We start from the raw sequence: 17,861 nt of genomic DNA on the forward strand, positions 1-17,861 counted from the left end.
CAACAGTAGCCAGGATTCTCCATCTGCACCCAAGTCCACTGTTCCAAGAATGTCAACAGGATTGGCTGGGACCATGTCCTTGGTCCACTTACTCACACTAGCCACTGGGTTATTCCCCATGAAAGTGGAGGCTTTGATGAATAAAATGGTTACCACTGTAAGGGGGTCAGGGTGACACATCCCCTGTCAGTCCATTTACCAGCAAAACCTCAGAAGTCCAGACACACATGTTAGAGTCCAGCTCCCCAAGCAGAGGCCATGATTGTACAGATTTATCCAGAGAGCAAAGACTTTGGAGCTCATACCAGTACTTCACACAGATTTGGGAAAGTCACGTGTTGAGAGTAAGATAACATAGTGATCATGTTATTGAACTCATAATCTATAGATGTGAGCTGAAATCCCATCATGGCAGCTGGGGAATTTAAATTCAATTAATTGAATTCAAAAAATAAATCTGGAATAAAAGTCTATTATCAGAAATTGCTCGAGCCAGAGTCCCAAAGGATCATAGGCATCTCTCCCCCATTAGAGAGAGACGGGTGGTGATGTGCAGCTTGATGGGCCACCACTCCTCAAGTGTGGGGCAGGGCATGGCAAGGAGGTAGGCCTCCATGAGCTACCACAGCCAAACAGGGATTGAACCTGTGCTGTTGATATTTTTCTGTATTTTATGCTAGCTGTTTAGCCAACTGAGCTAGCCGACCCTCCATCAGAAATGGTGACCATGAAACTACTGGATTGTCATAAAAAGACCATCTGATTCACTAAGATCCTTTAGGTAAGGAAAGCTGCCTCCCTTACCTAGCCTGGCCGATATGTGACTCCATGGGACAAAATGGGGTTAACTCTTAACTGCCCTGTGAAATGGCAAGTGGGTCAAAATCCTGGGACTTCCTCCCTGAGAGCACTGTGGGTGCACGTACACCACATGGACTGCAGCGGTTCAAGAAGGCAGCTCACCACCACCTTCTCAAGCGTAATTCGGGATGGGCAATAAACTTGCCAGTGATGCCCACATCTGATGAATGAATAAGAAACATGTAAACTGTCTGCACTTTGGTCACTTTATTTATAAAAAGGTACGGAGATGGGGAGAATTAAAAAAAAAACAACGGTTTTTCCAAGTTGTCAGCCATTAGTTTCTGATAGCAATCTGATGGGATTCAACCCATGCTTATTGGAAAGTAGATCATTAAGTGAGCTCCAACACTTCAAGTCTTTAAATCATGAAGAAAATGAAAACATGGACGCTGGTAAATATTTTGTGAGGGAATGGGGAAGGATAGTCGGAGGAATGAGTCGAGACTAAGGGAAGTGGCATCTTGTTCACACTTAGGAAATTGAACTTATGGAGCAGTTTGTGATCAAGCTGCTGTTGAAATGCCTGATGCATTCAGAAACAGTGTAAGGAAAGGGTTAATCAGACTGTCCCACTGCTATTGACTTCTCTTTATATTATAATAATGTTAACCTTAGGCAGAGAATTACAAATCAATTTAGATGCAGCGACCACTGAACTGTTGAGCTAAGAATTACCTTAAAGCAATAGTCAGTTTAGTCACGTCTATAAACCTAATTAAAAGACAAGCTTCATATATAATACAGTTAGTTCTACAGAAGGAAACATTTGAGTATACCTCATCTTTTTTAGAAGCAGGAGATTGGTATGAAATGGTGCCGAGTCAACGACAAATTAATAATTCAAAATTTCACTTGGTTGAATAGCAATTATATGTAACAAGAGTGAAGCTATCAATAAGATGACGAAGTTGGAGACGTGTACCAGTCTATGGAAAACTAACCTGTTAAAACTAAAGTTATTGTTAAGGAACAAGCTTGTTAAAGTTTTCATTCATGTAATGCAGAATTGTGTGGATTATCATGTAGAAGGGGTAAGAGAAAGGGATAAAAAGTGGATGTTGGTACTTAGGACTCAGAAACGCCTGTTATTGAGCTCACAACTGAGGAACTGAGGAACAGGAGGAGGCCATTCAGCCCCTCGAACCCTGTTCAACCATTCAATAAGATCACGGCTGATCTGAAACCTGTACCCACCGTTACCCTGGATCCCTTAATATCTTCGGGTAACAAAAATCTATCAAATTCAGATTTAAAATGAACAATTGATCTGGCATCAATTGCCATTTGCAGAAGAGAGTTCCAAACTTCTACCACCTTTTGTGTGTAGAAGTGTTTCCAAATTTCACTCCTGAAAGGTCTGGCTCTAATTTTTAGAGGAGCACCCCCACCCTCCCCTCCCCCCCCCCAGTTCTAGACTCCCCAACCAATGGAAATAGTTTCTCCCAATCTATTCACTCTGTTCCCCTTAATATCTTGAAAACTTTGATCAAATTGCCCCTTAAACCTTCTAAACTCCAGGGAATACAACCCTACTTTGTGTAATCTCGCCTCGTAATTCAAGCCTTGTAACATGTTTCAGTCCTCCAATTAAGCCCATAAGTTTGTACTGCAAGCATTGCTTTTTCAGTGTATGTTTAATTACTGCACTTCATAATACTGCGACATCCGACATTCGATGTTAATGCACCCTTTTGATTTGAGGAGTACAGACACGTCGACCCTCCAGAACATAAGGACGGGTAGGTAGTTCAACAAAAAGCAGAAGGAAAAACAATAAAAAAATACTACAGATGCTGGAAATCTGGAACAAAAACAGGAAATGCTCAGCGAGTCAGGCAGCATCTGTGGAGAGAGAGAGTTAACGTTTCAGGCACATTGTTTCTTACGAGCTTACTTGCAGTGGCTTTCCAGCAGCTTTTGTTTTTGTTGAGGTTGACATCAGCCACCGCATGGTCTGAAAAGGGAATTAAATGCAATAGAATGGGTTGACTAGCATTTCCACATTCACATCTACTCACACTCTTCTGAGTCAGTAACGGATTTGTCCCACTGTTCTAGTTCTACCACCCGACCACAAAGAGTCTACATCGGGAAGGATTCCAGTGGAGTCTTTCAAATCTTCATCTCCTGGAAAAGTACCTGCATGAAATGGAGGAGGGTGACACACGATCAATTGTTGAGCAAGTCATTCAGCAGTTCAAAGAAAAGATTCTTCCCAACATGGACAAATTTCGTGGAAGTAAGTTAGCCTTTATTGAGAAACTGACCACGTACTTGAAGCTGACAGGTCACAGGATCATAGAATGTTCCAGCACAGAGTTGGGCCATTCGACCCATCCAGTCTGTCCCAGTGTTTGCCTCTACATGAGCCACCGAAACTAATCCCGCTCTTTTACTCACTCCCCATGCCCATAGCCCGGTTTAACTCCTGATTGAAAGAATTTATGGAGGGGGCAGTTGGCATCTTTTACCGTCACTGGGAGAATAGATCCCTCCTCCCAGCCCCATTCTCCTCACCCCCCCAACCCCTCCCCCACCCACCCCTGCTATGAAAGCCGCCCGATCCTTATTGCATTGATGTGGTGAAGTAGGAAATGTAGCCCATGGACTTGATTTCGGTAATTATTTATGGCAGCGAATGCTTTCAGATTAAAATTGTGACCACTCATTACTGTCTCGTTGACCTATGGAGGCAATCTGGCCCCGATAATAACTCTGAGGTGCATTCTGGGTGGGGGAGGGGATTGGAGGGTGCAGCATCAGGCGGGAAACCCGGAAGTACTTGCAGTGCATCTACCTTTGGCATTTTACTGCAGCACCTAATTATAATGTTACTCGGGTTCAGTGTTGAATCCAACGGCAGCGGGATTGGTGCAGACACATGCAATGCATTCTCAATTCCAATATTACAAGGGACAATCCAAAGATGGAATCAGGAGGAGTTTCATCGTGGATTCAGGACAATGAAGGGCTGTGCCTTGATTTAATGATACATTGCTTGATGTAGTGCTGGGGGCAGTGAGGAGCTGGAGACAGATATTCTTCCCCAGCAACAGGAGGAGAAAACCTACTGCTGATGCAAAGAAGAGGTGACTGGAGGTGAGCAGCAGGAGTGTGGATTCAGCACAGGAAGCGCTTTAATGACCTCACCAGCTCAGGGAAGGTGAATTCAGATGCACATTCACCACCACCCTGCTGTGCATATCATTCCTTCCTCACTCTGCCTTGTTAAGCTTACACCATCACATCACTCCTCACACCTTAGCCAGGCCAAAATCTTGGAACTCTCTCCATAACAGCACTGTGGTGTACAGGGGTCAGCAACACGTCCCTGGCAAAAGATTTTGAGGTCAGTGAGTAACAATTTCAGGGATGAGAAATTTCCCATTGGCTTCTTCTTTCCAAGCAGACCGACTTTAAATAAAATCGCAAGTCAATTTTATAGCTGACAGATGCTGGGAGCAGGAACGGCAGTTTCTGAACTTCAGACAGCTTTGGGTTCTCCGTAGGGTTCCAGTTTTAAAAAAAGCTTTCTGGAAAACCCCAAAGCTGTCCAAAGTTCAGAAACTGCTGTTCCTGCTCTCAGCAACGGTCAGAGAGAGACAGGGGGGCAGGGAAGAGGGAGAGTGGGGGAGAGAAGGAGGGGGCAGAGAGGGAGACAGAGAGCATAGAGGTAGAGCTGAGAGGGGGAGAGAGGCAGTAGACAGGGAGAGAGAGGGGAAAGAGAGAGGGGGGAACAGAGAGAGAGGAATGGGGGCCGGTGGGGACACAGAGTGGGGGGAATGACACAGAGAGGGGAGGGAACAATACAGAGGGGTGAACACAAAGAGGGAGAGAGAGAGAGAGAGAGGCAGAGAGGGAGAGGAGGGGGAGAGTGCGATCAAGACTACTCCTGACAGATGAACGTCTATCTGGAATACTTCGCATCACTACAAGTGTGTGGGCAGACATTGCCTATTTGTGCAAGCAAAAAAAATTGGGTATCTCACGAAATCTGTGTCCAACACAGTGATGAGAAAGTAAGTCAATAAATTAGTCTTCTCATTTAAAGCTTCTTCACAAAAATGCACTTTTGTTGTTGTTTTGATTCTCTTGTTTTCTTTGGCCTCCTTATCTCGAGAGACAATGGGTAAGCACCTGGAGGTGGTCAGTGGTGTGTGGAGCAGCGCCTGGAGTGGCTATAAAGGCCAATTCTAGAGAAACAGGCTCTTCCACAGGTGCTGCAGAAAAATTTGTTTGTCGGGGCTGTTACACAGTTGGCTCTCTCCCCTTGTGGCTCTGTCTTTTTTCCTGCCAACTGCTAAGTCTCTTCGATTCGCCACACTTTAGCACCGCCTTTATGGCTGCCCGCCAGCTCTGGCGAACGCTGGCAACTGACTCCCACGACTTGTGATCAATGTCACAGGATTTCATGTCGCATTTGCAGACGTCTTTAAAACGGAGACATGGACGGCCGGTGGGTCTGATACCAGTGGCGGGCTCGCTGTACAATGTGTCTTTGGGGATCCTACCATCTTCCATGCGGCTCACATGGCCAAGCCATCCCAAGCGCCGCTGACTCAGTAGTGTGTATAAGCTTGGGATGTTGGCCGCCTCGAGGCGTTCTCTGTTGGAGATACGGTCCTGCCACCTGATGCCAAGTATTCTCCGGAGGCAGCGAAGATGGAATGAATTGAGACGTCGCTCTTGGCTGACATACGTTGTCCAGGCCTCGCTGCCATAGAGCAAGGTACTGAGGACACAGGCCTGATACACTCGGACTTTTGTGTTCCGTGTCAGTGTGTCACTTCCCCACACTCTCTTGGCCAGTCTGAACACAGCAGTGGAAGCCTTTCCCATGCGCTTGTTGATTTCTGCATCTAGAGACAGGTTACTGGTGATAGTTGAGCCTAGGTAGGTGAACTCTTGAACCACTTCCAGAGCGTGGTCGCCAATATTGATGGATGGAGCATTTCTGACATCCTGCCCCATGATGTTCGTTTTCTTGAGGCTGATGGTTAGGCCAAATTCATTGCAGGCAGCCGCAAACCTGTCGATGAGACTGCAGGCACTTTTCAGTGTGAGATGTTAAAGCAGCATCGTCAGCAAAGAGGAGTTCCCTGATGAGGACTTTCCGTACTTTGGACTTCGCTCTTAGACGGGCAAGGTTGAACAACCTGCCCCCTGATCTTGTGTGGAGGAAAATTCCTTCTTCAGAAGACTTGAATGCATGTGAAAGCAGCAGGGAGAAGAAAATCCCAAAAAGTGTGGGTGCGAGAACACAGCTCTGTTTCACGCCACTCAGGATAGGAAAGGGCTCTGATGAGGTGCCGTCATGTTGAATTGTGCCTTTCATATTGTCATGGAATGAGCTGATGATACTTAGTAGCTTTGGTGGACATCCAATCTTTTCTAGTAGTCTGAAGAGACCACGTCTGCTGACGAGGTCAAAGGCTTTGGTGAGATCAATGAAAGCAATGTAGTGGGGCATCTGTTGTTCGCGGCATTTCTCCTGTATCTGACGAAGGGAGAACAGCATGTCAACGGTCAATCTCTCTGCACGAAAGCCACACTGTGCCTCAGGGTAGACGCGCTCGGCCAACTTCTGGAGCCTGTTTAGAGCGACTCGAGCAAAGACTTTCCCCACTATGCTGAGCAGGGAGATTCCACGGTAGTTGTTGCAGTCACCGCGGTCACCTTTGTTTTTATAGAGGGTGATAATATTGGCATCGCGCATGCCCTGAGGTACTGCTCCCTCGTCCCAGCACAGGCAAAGCAGTTCATGTAGTGCTGAGAGGATAGAAGGCTTGGCAATCTTGATTATTTCAGGGGTAATGCTGTCCTTCCCAGGGGCTTTTCCGCTGGCTCGAGAATCAATGGCATCACTGAGTTCCGATTTTGTTGGCTGTATGTCCAGCTCATCCATGACTGGTAGAGGCTGGGCTGCAGTGAGGGCAGTCTCAGTGACAACAATCTCCCTGGAGTACAGTTCTAGGTGGTGCTCAACCCAGTGGTCCATTTGTTTGCGTTGGTCAGTGATTATGTCTCCTGATTTAGATTTGAGGGGGGCGATCTTCTTGATGGTTGGCCCAAAAGCTCTCTTAATGCCATCATACATTCCTCTGATGTTTCCGGTGTCTGAGGCCAGCTGAATATGACTGCATAGGTGTTGCCAGTAGTCATTTGCGCAGCGCCTGGCTGTTCTTTGTGCAGTGCTTCTGGCTGCTTTAAGTGCTACGGATGTTAAAGCGCTGGGGGCTTTCTTGTCGTTCAACAGTGCAATGCGCTTAGCGGCTATGACAAGTTCCAGCTCTTCTTTATGAGATTGAAACCAGTCTGCATTTCTCTTCGCACGTTTGCCGTAGGTGGTCAAAGCTGACTCATAGATGGCGTCTCTGATGTGGGCCCACTTGGTCTCAGCATCCCCTGTGGGAGTGTTTTGAAGGGCTGTTACAAGTGAATTTAGAAATTTTTGTAACAGCTGTGGATGAGAAATTCTGCTCGTGTTGATGCGCGGGCGGCCCTTCTGCTTGGAATGATGCAACTTCTTTGGTCTCAGTTTAAACTTGCTGCACACCAGGGAGTGGTTGGTGTCGCAGTCTGCACTGTGGAAGCTGCGTGTGATTTGAACACTGTTTAAGGAGGCTCGCCTTGTGACGATGAGGTCTAGCTGGTGCCAACGACATGATCTTGGGTGCCTCCATGAAACCTGGTGACAGGGTTTAGTGTGAAAGAACGAGTTGGTGATGCAGAGGTTATGATAGGTACACAACACAAGCAGTCTCTTCCCGTTCTCATTCATCCTTCCAACGCCATAGCGCCCAAGGCAAGAGGGCCATGAGTCATGGTCGGCCCCAACCCTGGCATTAAAGTCCCCCAGCAGGAACAGGTGTTCAGTGTTGGGGATGCTGCTAATGATGTTATGGAGTTCCTCGTAGAACTGGTCTTTAGCTTCAGGTGGGGAGCAGAGTGTTGGAGCATAGATGCTGAGTAGGTGTACTGGACCAGAGGTGGTGAGCAGGCGGATGGACAGTATGCGTTCCGAGCCATTTGAGGGAGGCTCTATCATGCTGAGCGAGGAGTTTCTGATGGCGAAGCCCACTCCATGCTGTCTTGGTTCTTCAGGATTCCTGCCCTGCCAGAAAAAGGTGTAGTCTTGCTCTGCTCGAGTTCCACTCGCGGGGAGGCGTGTCTCCTGAAGTGCTGCAATGTCCACATTGAGTCTACTGAGCTCATTGTTAATAATGGCGGTCTTCTGAGAATCGTTGATTTGTGTAAGGTCTTCCGACAGGCCAGGATACATAGTTCTGACATTCCAGCTTGCAAAGCGAAGGGCTGGTACCTTCTTTCCTTTTTTCATGTTGTTTGGTGCGGTGTTGCAGTCTACCTTTCGGGCAATGACCCTGAGCTCCAAGCACCCATTGAAGCTGGTGGACTGTGGTGGGACAGAACCTTATTGACCGAGGGCTGCCCGGTTTGAGGGGGGCAGTAGCTGTCCGGTGAGGTGCGATGACCTCTCCCACCGACAAAGGCAACCCGTGGCGCCCAATCTCTACGCCACTTTAGCTGGACTTATAACGTGTAACTGCTGCCTTCCGTGTTGTTTCAGTCTCTGTGAGGCGACTATGGAGTGACCTCCCAATGGCGCATGCCTGGGCGAATGTATAGAGGTTGAGAATTGCCCAATCGTCGAAACCCCCCTCTCGGCCTTTCTGGTGGGGTCCAAAGGAGTGCAGAGCACGACGTTTGGCACCGGTATGGCTGCAGGAACTGCCGGAAACATGCCAAAGGTGACACATGACCGCCTACGGGGTTCCGCTCCGGATTTTCTGTTAAGGTTTACTCCCTTAGCCTTGGTCTCTCCCGAGACGCCCACAAGGCAGTGGGGTTGTTCGGGCCCCTACACAGTTGTAGGAATGATGCTGGTGGGAGGAGGGGGTGCAAGGGGGAGGGGTGGAGGGAAGGGGGTGCGAGGGGGAGCTGCGCAGGGGGCTGTAAGAGGGTAGGGGGGTGCAGGGGAAGGGGGTGCAGGGGGAAGATGGTGCGAGGGGGTGGCTGGGAAGGGGTTGTGAGGGGGGAGGGGGGTGCGGAGTGGAGGTGAGCTGAGAGAGTGGAGCTGGGAAGGGGAAGGGGGGTGGAAGGGGGGGAAGGGGGGGAAAGGGGGTGCAGGTAATAAGCCATTTCCTCAGTTCCCACCATTGACGCCTGGAAATCTCGTATGCGTCCTTCGGGAGGTGAGTGACATCCTCGTGCGCCGGTACCAGCATTGCCGACGGTGCGCTGCAGATGCTCTCCGAGCCATCTCTCGGTGGGCGCTATGAAGTTGCGGCTGAGGAGCCGTTCGTGGCTTTTTGCGTGTTCGGGGCACCTTTTCGCAAGGCTTCCCTCGGGTCCCGCTGCTCCTTCTTCTCTTCAATGGACTTACCGCACGCCGTGGCCACGGACACTCCACAGATATAACAACTTTGGCACCGGTCAACTCAGGACGGTCACTTTTGGTCAGGTTTTGTCCGATCCATTCAGACACACCAGCTCCAGATGGGGATGAAACTTTCTCAGAACTTGCATCTCCTCCATTTACAGAAGCAGCTTCAGAAGATGTGCCTCGCACAAAGAACACTTTCACTTCATCACTGAACTTCACAGTGCACAAAGCATTTCCTGCATAGATAGTTCTGACAAATGTGTCTGGGGCTTTAATTTCAGTAATGTCAGGGATGGCAGCAACATCAAGTTTAGCAGCTATTCTAGGTATAAGATTCTTTCCAAAGGCAGAAGCCCCTGCATATATGTGTGTGAATTTAAATTGCTTATGTGGAGCCAGTACCAGTGGTGTCATTACCAGTATGCCATTACAGCTACCAAACAGCTGGGTGCAAATGTGTGCTACTTGGTTGCTGGCACAAATTGTGGCAAGGTTGTGGAAGAGGTCAGTAAAGTGCAAGACGTGAAGAAGATTCTCGTGGCTGAGAATGACACATTCAAAGGTTTTCTAGCAGAGGAGCTGACGCCACTGGTGCTGGCTACACATAAGCAATTTAAATTCACACACATATGTTTTGATTAATAGTAAGTTAAATTTTTAATGCCTTTATGTTTCTGAAATTATCGCAGCAGCCTCTATGTAAGACAAAAATTGTAATGTGACCCCTCCCCCCACTCGAAAAACTTGGACACCCCTCTCTCTGTTCCCTATCTCTCTCTCTCTCTGTCCTCCTCCTCACTCTCTCTCTCCCGCCACCCCCCCTCCCCAGCAGCACCCCCCACCCCCATTCCTTAACAGTTAGGTTATTTTAAAACACCAGATTAAAGGCTTGTGTTATGTAAACTCATTTAAAAATGGCAAAAGTCACTTCAGGAATGTCTCGATTTCTACGCTCTGGCATGCAATACTTTCACTTGGGACACAAGCTCAGTGACATGTTGAAAGTCGCTGGACTTTTGCTTCTATATAAATGTCACAATTCTGCTGCCATCCATTTGGAATTACATTGTTCCAGAACTTGTATTAAGGGGAAAACAGGCAAGAAAATCCAAGGAATCTCCATACATCAGCACGGTAAGTTCCTCATGAATACAAGAGTACGGTGTAATGGTGCTGAGTAATATTGCCAAAAACAGGCTGCTGCTAACCCATATACAATAGTTATAACAACAGATAGCTTTAATAAACCTGAATCTATGATGAACTGTTTAAAATTCTTTTAAAAATGAACTGTCTACAATTCTTTAACAATATCCATGCTGCATTGGCAGTTTTCAAAACTGTCAGGGAAGACATAGTAAACATTTATTATGTTTCAATGACCATGTTAGAAACAGTCAACAGATTTTATTTTGCTATGAATTGAATTAAAGGACAAGTTTTACAAGTATGTCAAAGATCAGTAACTGCAATGTGCATCATTTACTATCCAGTTTGAGGTTAGATAACCTGAGTGGCCAATGTCATTTGAAAGTTGTCTGTATGATATCATTACATTACATTAAAAGTGCACCTTTGCTAACAGGTAAGAGATTTGGCTTGGACATTAATTAGTTAGTTTGGTGTACAAACTCACAGACAGTTATTAAACATTTTGTAACTGCATAATACCTGCAGTAACAACTGCTCAACCTTTTGCAGAAAAGTTTTCTGTTAATAATTATCTTGTCAGAGCTGAATCGCAATCGACAGTGATAGACTGATATATAGACATAAGTGAATTTAAGGGAATCACTTTATTGGAGGAACTGAAGGGTGCTCTTTATTTGTAATTGTGTTTATCTAATTTTGTCACTCGATTTGATGAGCAAATGACATTTTGTCCATGAGAGGTTCTGTTGTTTCTGTATTTTAGAATCCAGAATCTAGTTTAACAGCCTCCCAATAATGCTACACATAAAATGTCATGTCTTAGATTACTTATATACTGCATTGCACAATATTATTTTCTGAAAGAAATGTGATCCCATTCCCATTAGAATGAATCAGTGCAATCTGCTTCCTGATTTTGGCCAACCAGTGTCATTCCCTCAGCATTGTATGATAGGTTTTAACCTTTTTGCAGGCATTATTCACGGGGACTGCAATGAATACAACATTTTGCTGGAACCCGTGGATCCATGGATTGAAGGTGTGGTGGAGAAACCCGGCCTGACCCTCCCACAACCGGAATTCCAGATTTCCGGTATCCTAGACTTTGGTGACATGAGCTACGGATGCTTTGTGTACGAACTCGTTATAAGCATCACGTATCTGATGATCATGGGCAGAGACCCCATAGGGGTCGGCGGCCATGTTATTGCAGGCTTCGAGAGCGTGATCCCGCTGATGGAGGATGAACGAGATGCCATGTTTCTGCTGGTGCTCTGTAGGTTTTCTCAGTCACTGCTTATTGCCACTCATAACGTCCTGCTCAATCCAGAAAATGAAGAGTACATCATGATCACAGTGAGAAAAGGCTGGAAGTGTCTGCACCAACTATGGGAACTGGGCAAAGAAGCAGTGGAGAGGATCTGGTTTGATACAGCCAAGTCCTATCAGAGCTAGAGTGGACGGCATGCGAGGCAACACACACAATGTGTCACTGTAAGGACAATCTAAAAGTGTAATTGTGTCGCTTCTAATGGTCTGAGCCTCCTTCAAATAGCCGAGCAAAGTTACACTTTCTTCAAACAAGTTCTCTTCTTCCCATTGCTCATTAACATCAGGAGGTCAGCAGAAGAAAGCCAGAAGGCCATTCAGCCCACTTCTGTCCCTTCCGCAGACCCTGTACCACCTGTTCTAAAGGCTGCTGAGCCCATTTAATACCCACTTTGTGGGGAAGTGGCTGCCTCCACTGACACCTGACACATGAGAGGATCAGAGTTTAAGCTTCCCCTGTGCATTTGATCATGTTTGAACATCCTGTGTCTGACTGTCCCATGTTTGAATATTCTCTGTCTTCTAATGTCCTCAGGAATGACCTAACATAATGTACCTGCTGATGGCGATAACAAGCTCTATTTAGAGGTCGTCTTAAGCCAGGAGCAAATTCCCCATCCCAAATATCCTGGGTTTCAAGAAGTAGTCCACTTTAGGCTGGCATTGTAGTATGAGGTGGGCACTGCTGAGTCCCTTCCTGTGCCCCGTCACTCTTCCTGTGCCTATCCTCCCAGCCGCCAGAGTGAATTGAAATAAGGTAACGACCAGTGACATTGTATGGCGCCTTTTCACCATTGTGGCCTTAGCAACGCTCGGTGCACCTGTCCCAGTACTTTACCGACCTCCAGCCTGCCTGGAAGTGAAGAGCACTTAAAAGTCACACAGCCCACCTTAATGAGTGATCAGAGACCCCAATACACCATTCCCATCACCAGAGTTTGCTGGGAAACAATTCTGTCCATTTGCCCATTAAGCTGCATCTCCAGGACCCTCACTGTGGGTAGAAGCATTACTACAGAGCCATGTTTAATTCAGGTTGACCCGGGGAATATTCGCCAGGGTCAGTAGTGGGACCGATGTGTGAGACAGGTCGAACCTGGGTTAGACTCCATCTGGAGTAACTGCATTCAGATCTGGGCCCTGCACCTCAGGAAGGATATATTGGCCTTCGAGGAGGTGTAGTGCAGATCCATCAAAATGATACTGAAGCTAAAGGGGTTAAATTATGAGGACAGTTTGCTTGTATTCCCGTGAGTTTCGAAGATTGAGAGGTGATCTGATTGAGGTGTTTAAAAAGTTAAACAGGATTCAATAGGGTAGATGTGGAGGAACTGTTTCATCTGGAGGGGGAATCAAGAACAAGGCACATAACCATTTAGGAGGGAAATCAGAAAACATTTCTTCACAGTGGTAAATTGGGAAGTCTGTCTGCTAAAAGGCTGTGGATTCCAAGGGTCAGTTGGAGCTTTCAAGATTGAGAAGGATAGATTTTTGTTGGATACGGGGATCAAGGGATGTAGAGAAAAGGCAGGTAGGTGAAGTTGAGGTTGAGATCAGTCATCTAGTTGAATGTTGGAACAGGCTCAAAGGGCTGAATGGTCTCCAACTGTTCCTATGTTCCTAACCACTGCTGCATCCTTTCCCCCACAAACGCTGCCAAGGTAAAACACGGCCATTGTCACAATTCAGCAGTTTAATTCTTTTTGCAACACCAGAAATCGAGGACTAAATGAAAGGCCAGATATTTGCTAGTTGCTCAGTTACTCCTGTGCATTAAAACAGACAATTCTAACCTTCCAGAGTGCTCCAGAAACTTTACACCATGATAAAACTACATGTGACGTGATTGTTATATATGATAGATTGCATAACTTCTGGATAATAAATGGATCATTTCTGCTCATTTCTTTGGCATTTTGAACTTGCATCACAGAAAACCTCAAACCTTCTATTCAGAGAGCTTGTGCTGAAATATTTGTTCAACACACTCGTGTGGAAATTCACCCATTAATGGGTTGGTGAGGAAGATGTTGGAAGGTCTGATGGTGCATTCAGATGGTTCACAGATTTTTGTAAAAACTGCAATTTTGAGAACATAAGAAATAGGAGCAAGAGCAGGCCATTCGGCCCATCGAGACTGCTCAATAAGAACATGGCTGATTTTCTGCTTCAATTCCAACTTCCCGCATTATCCCCATATCCTTTGATTCCCTGAGTGTCCAAAAATCTATCAATCTCAGCCTTGAACACGCTCAACGACTGAGCATCCACAACTCTCTGGGGTAGAGAATTCCAAAGGTTCACGTTCCTCTGAAGAAATTTCCGCTCATCTCAGGTGTAAATGGTCGACCCCTTAGTCTGAGATTATGTCTCGACTCTTGAGCCAAGAGAAACAGTCTCTCAGTATCTGCTCTGTCAAACCCCTCTCTGAATCTTATACATTTCAATGCGATCACCTCTCATTCTTCTAAACTCTCGGCCCATTTTACTCTTATGTCTCCTCAAGGAACCATCCCAGGAATTAATCTAATGAACCTTTGTTACATCGCCTCTCAGGCAGTAAATCCTTCCTTAGGTATGGAGACCAAAACAGTACACAGTATTCTCACCAAAGCCCTGTACAATTGTACCAAGACATCCTTAGTCTTGTACTCCAATTCCCTCGCAATCCTCAAAAACCTCTAGTAGATTTGACAAACACGATTTCCCTTTCATAAAACCATGGTTACTCTGCCTAATCCGATAATGATTTTCGAAGTGCCCTGTTACCACTTGTTTAATAGCCTCGGTTTTGCAGTCAGTGGTGAAGCTCAGCATTCACCGCTGACTGCACAGAGAAGAAGGAATTTATCTAGTTGGTTGGTTGCAGCAAGAACTTCCTCTTCTTGCTGCAGCAGGGAATAGTGTCGGGAGAAACAGTAAAGCCTTCCAGCGTGGCGCATTGCCACTCCTTAGTGATGTCAGGAGTCGAAGCAGTGCACCTTGAGTTCAGTCTTCAGCTCAAAGGCAGGTGAGTGTTTTATTATGATTTTAAATATTTTTAAAAACTGTTATGACACTTTGCAAACTGTTACAAACTTTTAACAGTTCTGTAAACATTTTTTAAAAACTTGTAAACTTTTAAAATAGTTTTAAATACTGAGACGGGGAGTTACAGGGAGGGAGGGCGATGCAGAGAGAGACAAAATGGGAAGTAGCGACTGAGAGGAGACACTGAGACAGATACAGAGATGGAGAGACTGGGAGAAGGAGACAGAGAGAAACTGAGACACAGACACCAGGCCCAGAGAGAGAGACACACACAATGAGGGAGTGGATTGAGACACAGACAGAGAAAGACACACACACACAGGTAGAGAGAGCGAGACTTCCGGGTTTCGGCACAAGTGAGATCGTCGGACGTTGCGGTGCCTTTGTGACCCTCAATGGCAGCGATCATCTCAGCATGCCGCCACTATCGGGAAAAGAAAAACCAGGCCAATAAATTCCAGCATTTTCCTGATGACTAATATCAGGCCAACTATCCTGTAGTTCCCTGTTTTATCTTTTCCCCCTTTCTTGAATAACCATGTTACATTTGCTACTTCCCAATTCAATGTGACTGTTCGAGAATATAGGGAACTGTGGAAAATCGCAGCCAGTACGAACTCTTCAGACACCTCTTCTATCCTTATTCTCCATTATAAGTTCACATGTCTCAGCCTCTGAGGCACCCACATTTACTTTTGTTACTCTTTTTTGCATACTTGTAGATGCTCTTATCTATTTTTATATTTTTAGAATTAGAATTAGAACATTACAGCGCAGTACAGGCCCTTCGGCCCTCGATGTTGCGCCGACCTGTGAAACCATCTGACCTACACTATTCCATTTTTATCCATATGTCTATCCAATGACCACTTCAATGCCCTTAAAGCTGGAGAGTCTACTACGGTTGCAGGCAGGGCGTTCCACGCCCCTACTACTCTCTGAGTAAAGAAACTACCTCTGACATCTGTCCTATATCTATCACCCCTCAACTTAAAGCTATGTCCCCTCGTGTTTGCCATCACCATCCGAGGAAAAAGACTCTCCCTATCCACCCTATCTAACCCTCTGATTATCTTATATGTCTCTATTAAGTCACCTCTCCTCCTCCTTCTCTCCAACAAAAACAACCTCAAGTCCCTCAGCCTTTCCTCGTAAGACCTTCCCTCCATACCAGGCAACATCCTCGTAAATCTCCTCTGCACCCTTTCCAAAGCTTCCACATCCTTCCTATAATGCGGTGACCAGAACTGCACGCAATACTCCAGGTGCGGTCTCACCAGAGTCTTGTACAGCTGCAGCATGACCTCGTGGCTCCGAAACTCGATCCCCCTACTAATAAAAGCTAACACACCAAATGCCTTCTTAACAGCCCTATTAACCTTGGTAGCAACTTTCAGGGATTTATGTACCTGGCCACCAAGATCTCTCTGTTCATCTACACTACCAAGAATCTTCCCATTAGCCCAGTACTCTGCATTCCTGTTACTCCTTCCAAAGTGAATCACCTCACACTTTTCCGCATTAAACTCCATTTGCCATCTCTCAGCCCAGCTCTGCAGCCTATCTATGTCCCTCTGTACCCTACAACATCCTTCGGCACTATCCACAATTCCACCGACCGTCGTGTCATCCGCAAATTTACTAACCCACCCTTCTACACCCTCTTCATTTTCTGCTAGTTTACTCTCATTTTCTATTTTCTCGCTGTTTATCAATTTTTCGGTCATCCTTTGCTGGTTTCTAAAACTCTTCCAATCTTCAGGCTTACCCATCTCCTTGGCTACATTATAAGCCTCTTTTTAATCTAATACTATACTTGCTCTCTTTAGGTAGCCATGAATGGATCACTTTTCCCGTGGAGTTTTTATTTCTCAATGGAATGTATGTTCATGAGAATTATGTAATATTTCTTTGAATGTTCACCATTGCTAATCTGCCATCATATCTTTTGGGGAGATGGTGGCCCAGTGGTAGTGCAACTGGACGAGTAATCCAGGCTAATGTTCTGGGCACATGGGTTTGAATCCCACCATGGTAGATGGTGAAATTTGAATTCAATTAATAAAAATCAGGAATTCAAAGCTAGTGTAATGGTGACCATGAAGCTATTGTCAATTGTTGTAAAAACCAATCTAGTTCACTATTGTCCTTTGCGGAAGGAAATCTGCCGTCCTCACCTGGTCTGGCCTACATGTGATTCCAGACCCAGAGCAATGTGGTTGACTCTTAAAATGCTCTCTGAAATGGTCTAGCAAGCCACTCAGTTCAAGGGCAGTTAGGAATGGGCAACAAATGCTGGCTTAGCCAGCGACACTCACATCCCATGAAAGAATTTTTAAAAATCTAATTTCCTATATGAATTAGGAGCAGGAGTAGGCCACTCGGTCCCTTGAGCCTGCTCCGCCATTCAATAAGATCATGGCTAATCTGATGGTAACCTCGACTCCACATTCCTGCCGACTACCACCCCCCCCCCCCCACCCCCCCCCCCCTCCGATAACCTTGCTTATCGAGAATCTATCTACTTCTGCCTTAAAAATATTTAAGTACTCTCCTTCCACTGCCTTTTGAGGAAAAAAGTTCCAAAGACTCATGACCCTTTGAGAGAAGAAATTTCTCCTCATCTCTGTCTTAAATGGGCAACCCCCTATTTTTAATTAGTGACCCCTAGTTCTAGATTCTTCCATAAGGGGAAACATCCTTTACACATCCATCCTGTCAAGACCCCTCAGGATCTTTTATGTTTCAATCAAGTCACCTCTTACTCTTCTAAATTCCAGTGGATAATACAAGCTTAGCCTGTCCAATCTTTCCTCATAAGCCAACCTGCCCATTCCAGGTATTAGTCTAGTAAACCTTCTCTGAGCTATTTCCAACATCCTTCCTTAAATAAGGAGACCAATACTGTACACGGTACACCAGATGTGGTCTCACCAATGCCCTGTATAACTGAAGCATAACCTCCCTACTTTTGTATTCAATTCCCCTCGCAATAAACAATAACATTCAATTAGCTTTCCTAAGAGTCACAAAAAGTTAGTATGCAGGTACAGCAAGTAATAAAAAAGGCTAATGGAATGCT

At 45.9% G+C, this 17,861-nt stretch overlaps 2 protein-coding genes and 1 long non-coding RNA gene across 7 annotated transcripts in view; 2 read left to right on the forward strand and 1 right to left on the reverse strand.

The window, feature by feature from the left end:
* The window catches only part of LOC137350599 (hydroxylysine kinase-like), a 51,341-nt gene extending 37,689 nt beyond the window's left edge, over positions 1–13,652 (forward strand). For all 4 annotated transcript variants that reach the window (XM_068015305.1, XM_068015307.1, XM_068015306.1 and 1 more), the window contains 2 exons: positions 2,923–3,103; positions 11,394–13,652. In XM_068015305.1, coding sequence (XP_067871406.1) covers positions 2,923–3,103; positions 11,394–11,875 — 663 coding nt within the window. In that variant the 3' untranslated portion in view covers positions 11,876–13,652. The remainder of the gene's footprint in view (positions 1–2,922; positions 3,104–11,393) is intronic.
* Positions 1–17,861, reverse strand: part of LOC137350602 (uncharacterized) — a 44,579-nt gene that overhangs the window by 13,875 nt on the left and 12,843 nt on the right. The window contains exon 2 of the long non-coding RNA XR_010969463.1: positions 2,883–3,003. This is a non-coding gene — a long non-coding RNA (uncharacterized lncRNA). The remainder of the gene's footprint in view (positions 1–2,882; positions 3,004–17,861) is intronic.
* Positions 14,623–17,861, forward strand: part of hykk.2 (hydroxylysine kinase, tandem duplicate 2) — a 29,569-nt gene continuing 26,330 nt past the window's right edge. The window contains exon 1 of one of the 2 annotated variants that reach the window (XM_068015308.1): positions 14,623–14,759. The gene's annotated coding sequence lies outside the window, so the exon portion shown is untranslated. The remainder of the gene's footprint in view (positions 14,760–17,861) is intronic. The other variant, XM_068015311.1, reaches the window with a different exon arrangement.

Source organism: Heterodontus francisci, chromosome 35, assembly GCF_036365525.1.
Source record: "Heterodontus francisci isolate sHetFra1 chromosome 35, sHetFra1.hap1, whole genome shotgun sequence".
NCBI lineage: Eukaryota > Metazoa > Chordata > Chondrichthyes > Heterodontiformes > Heterodontidae > Heterodontus > Heterodontus francisci.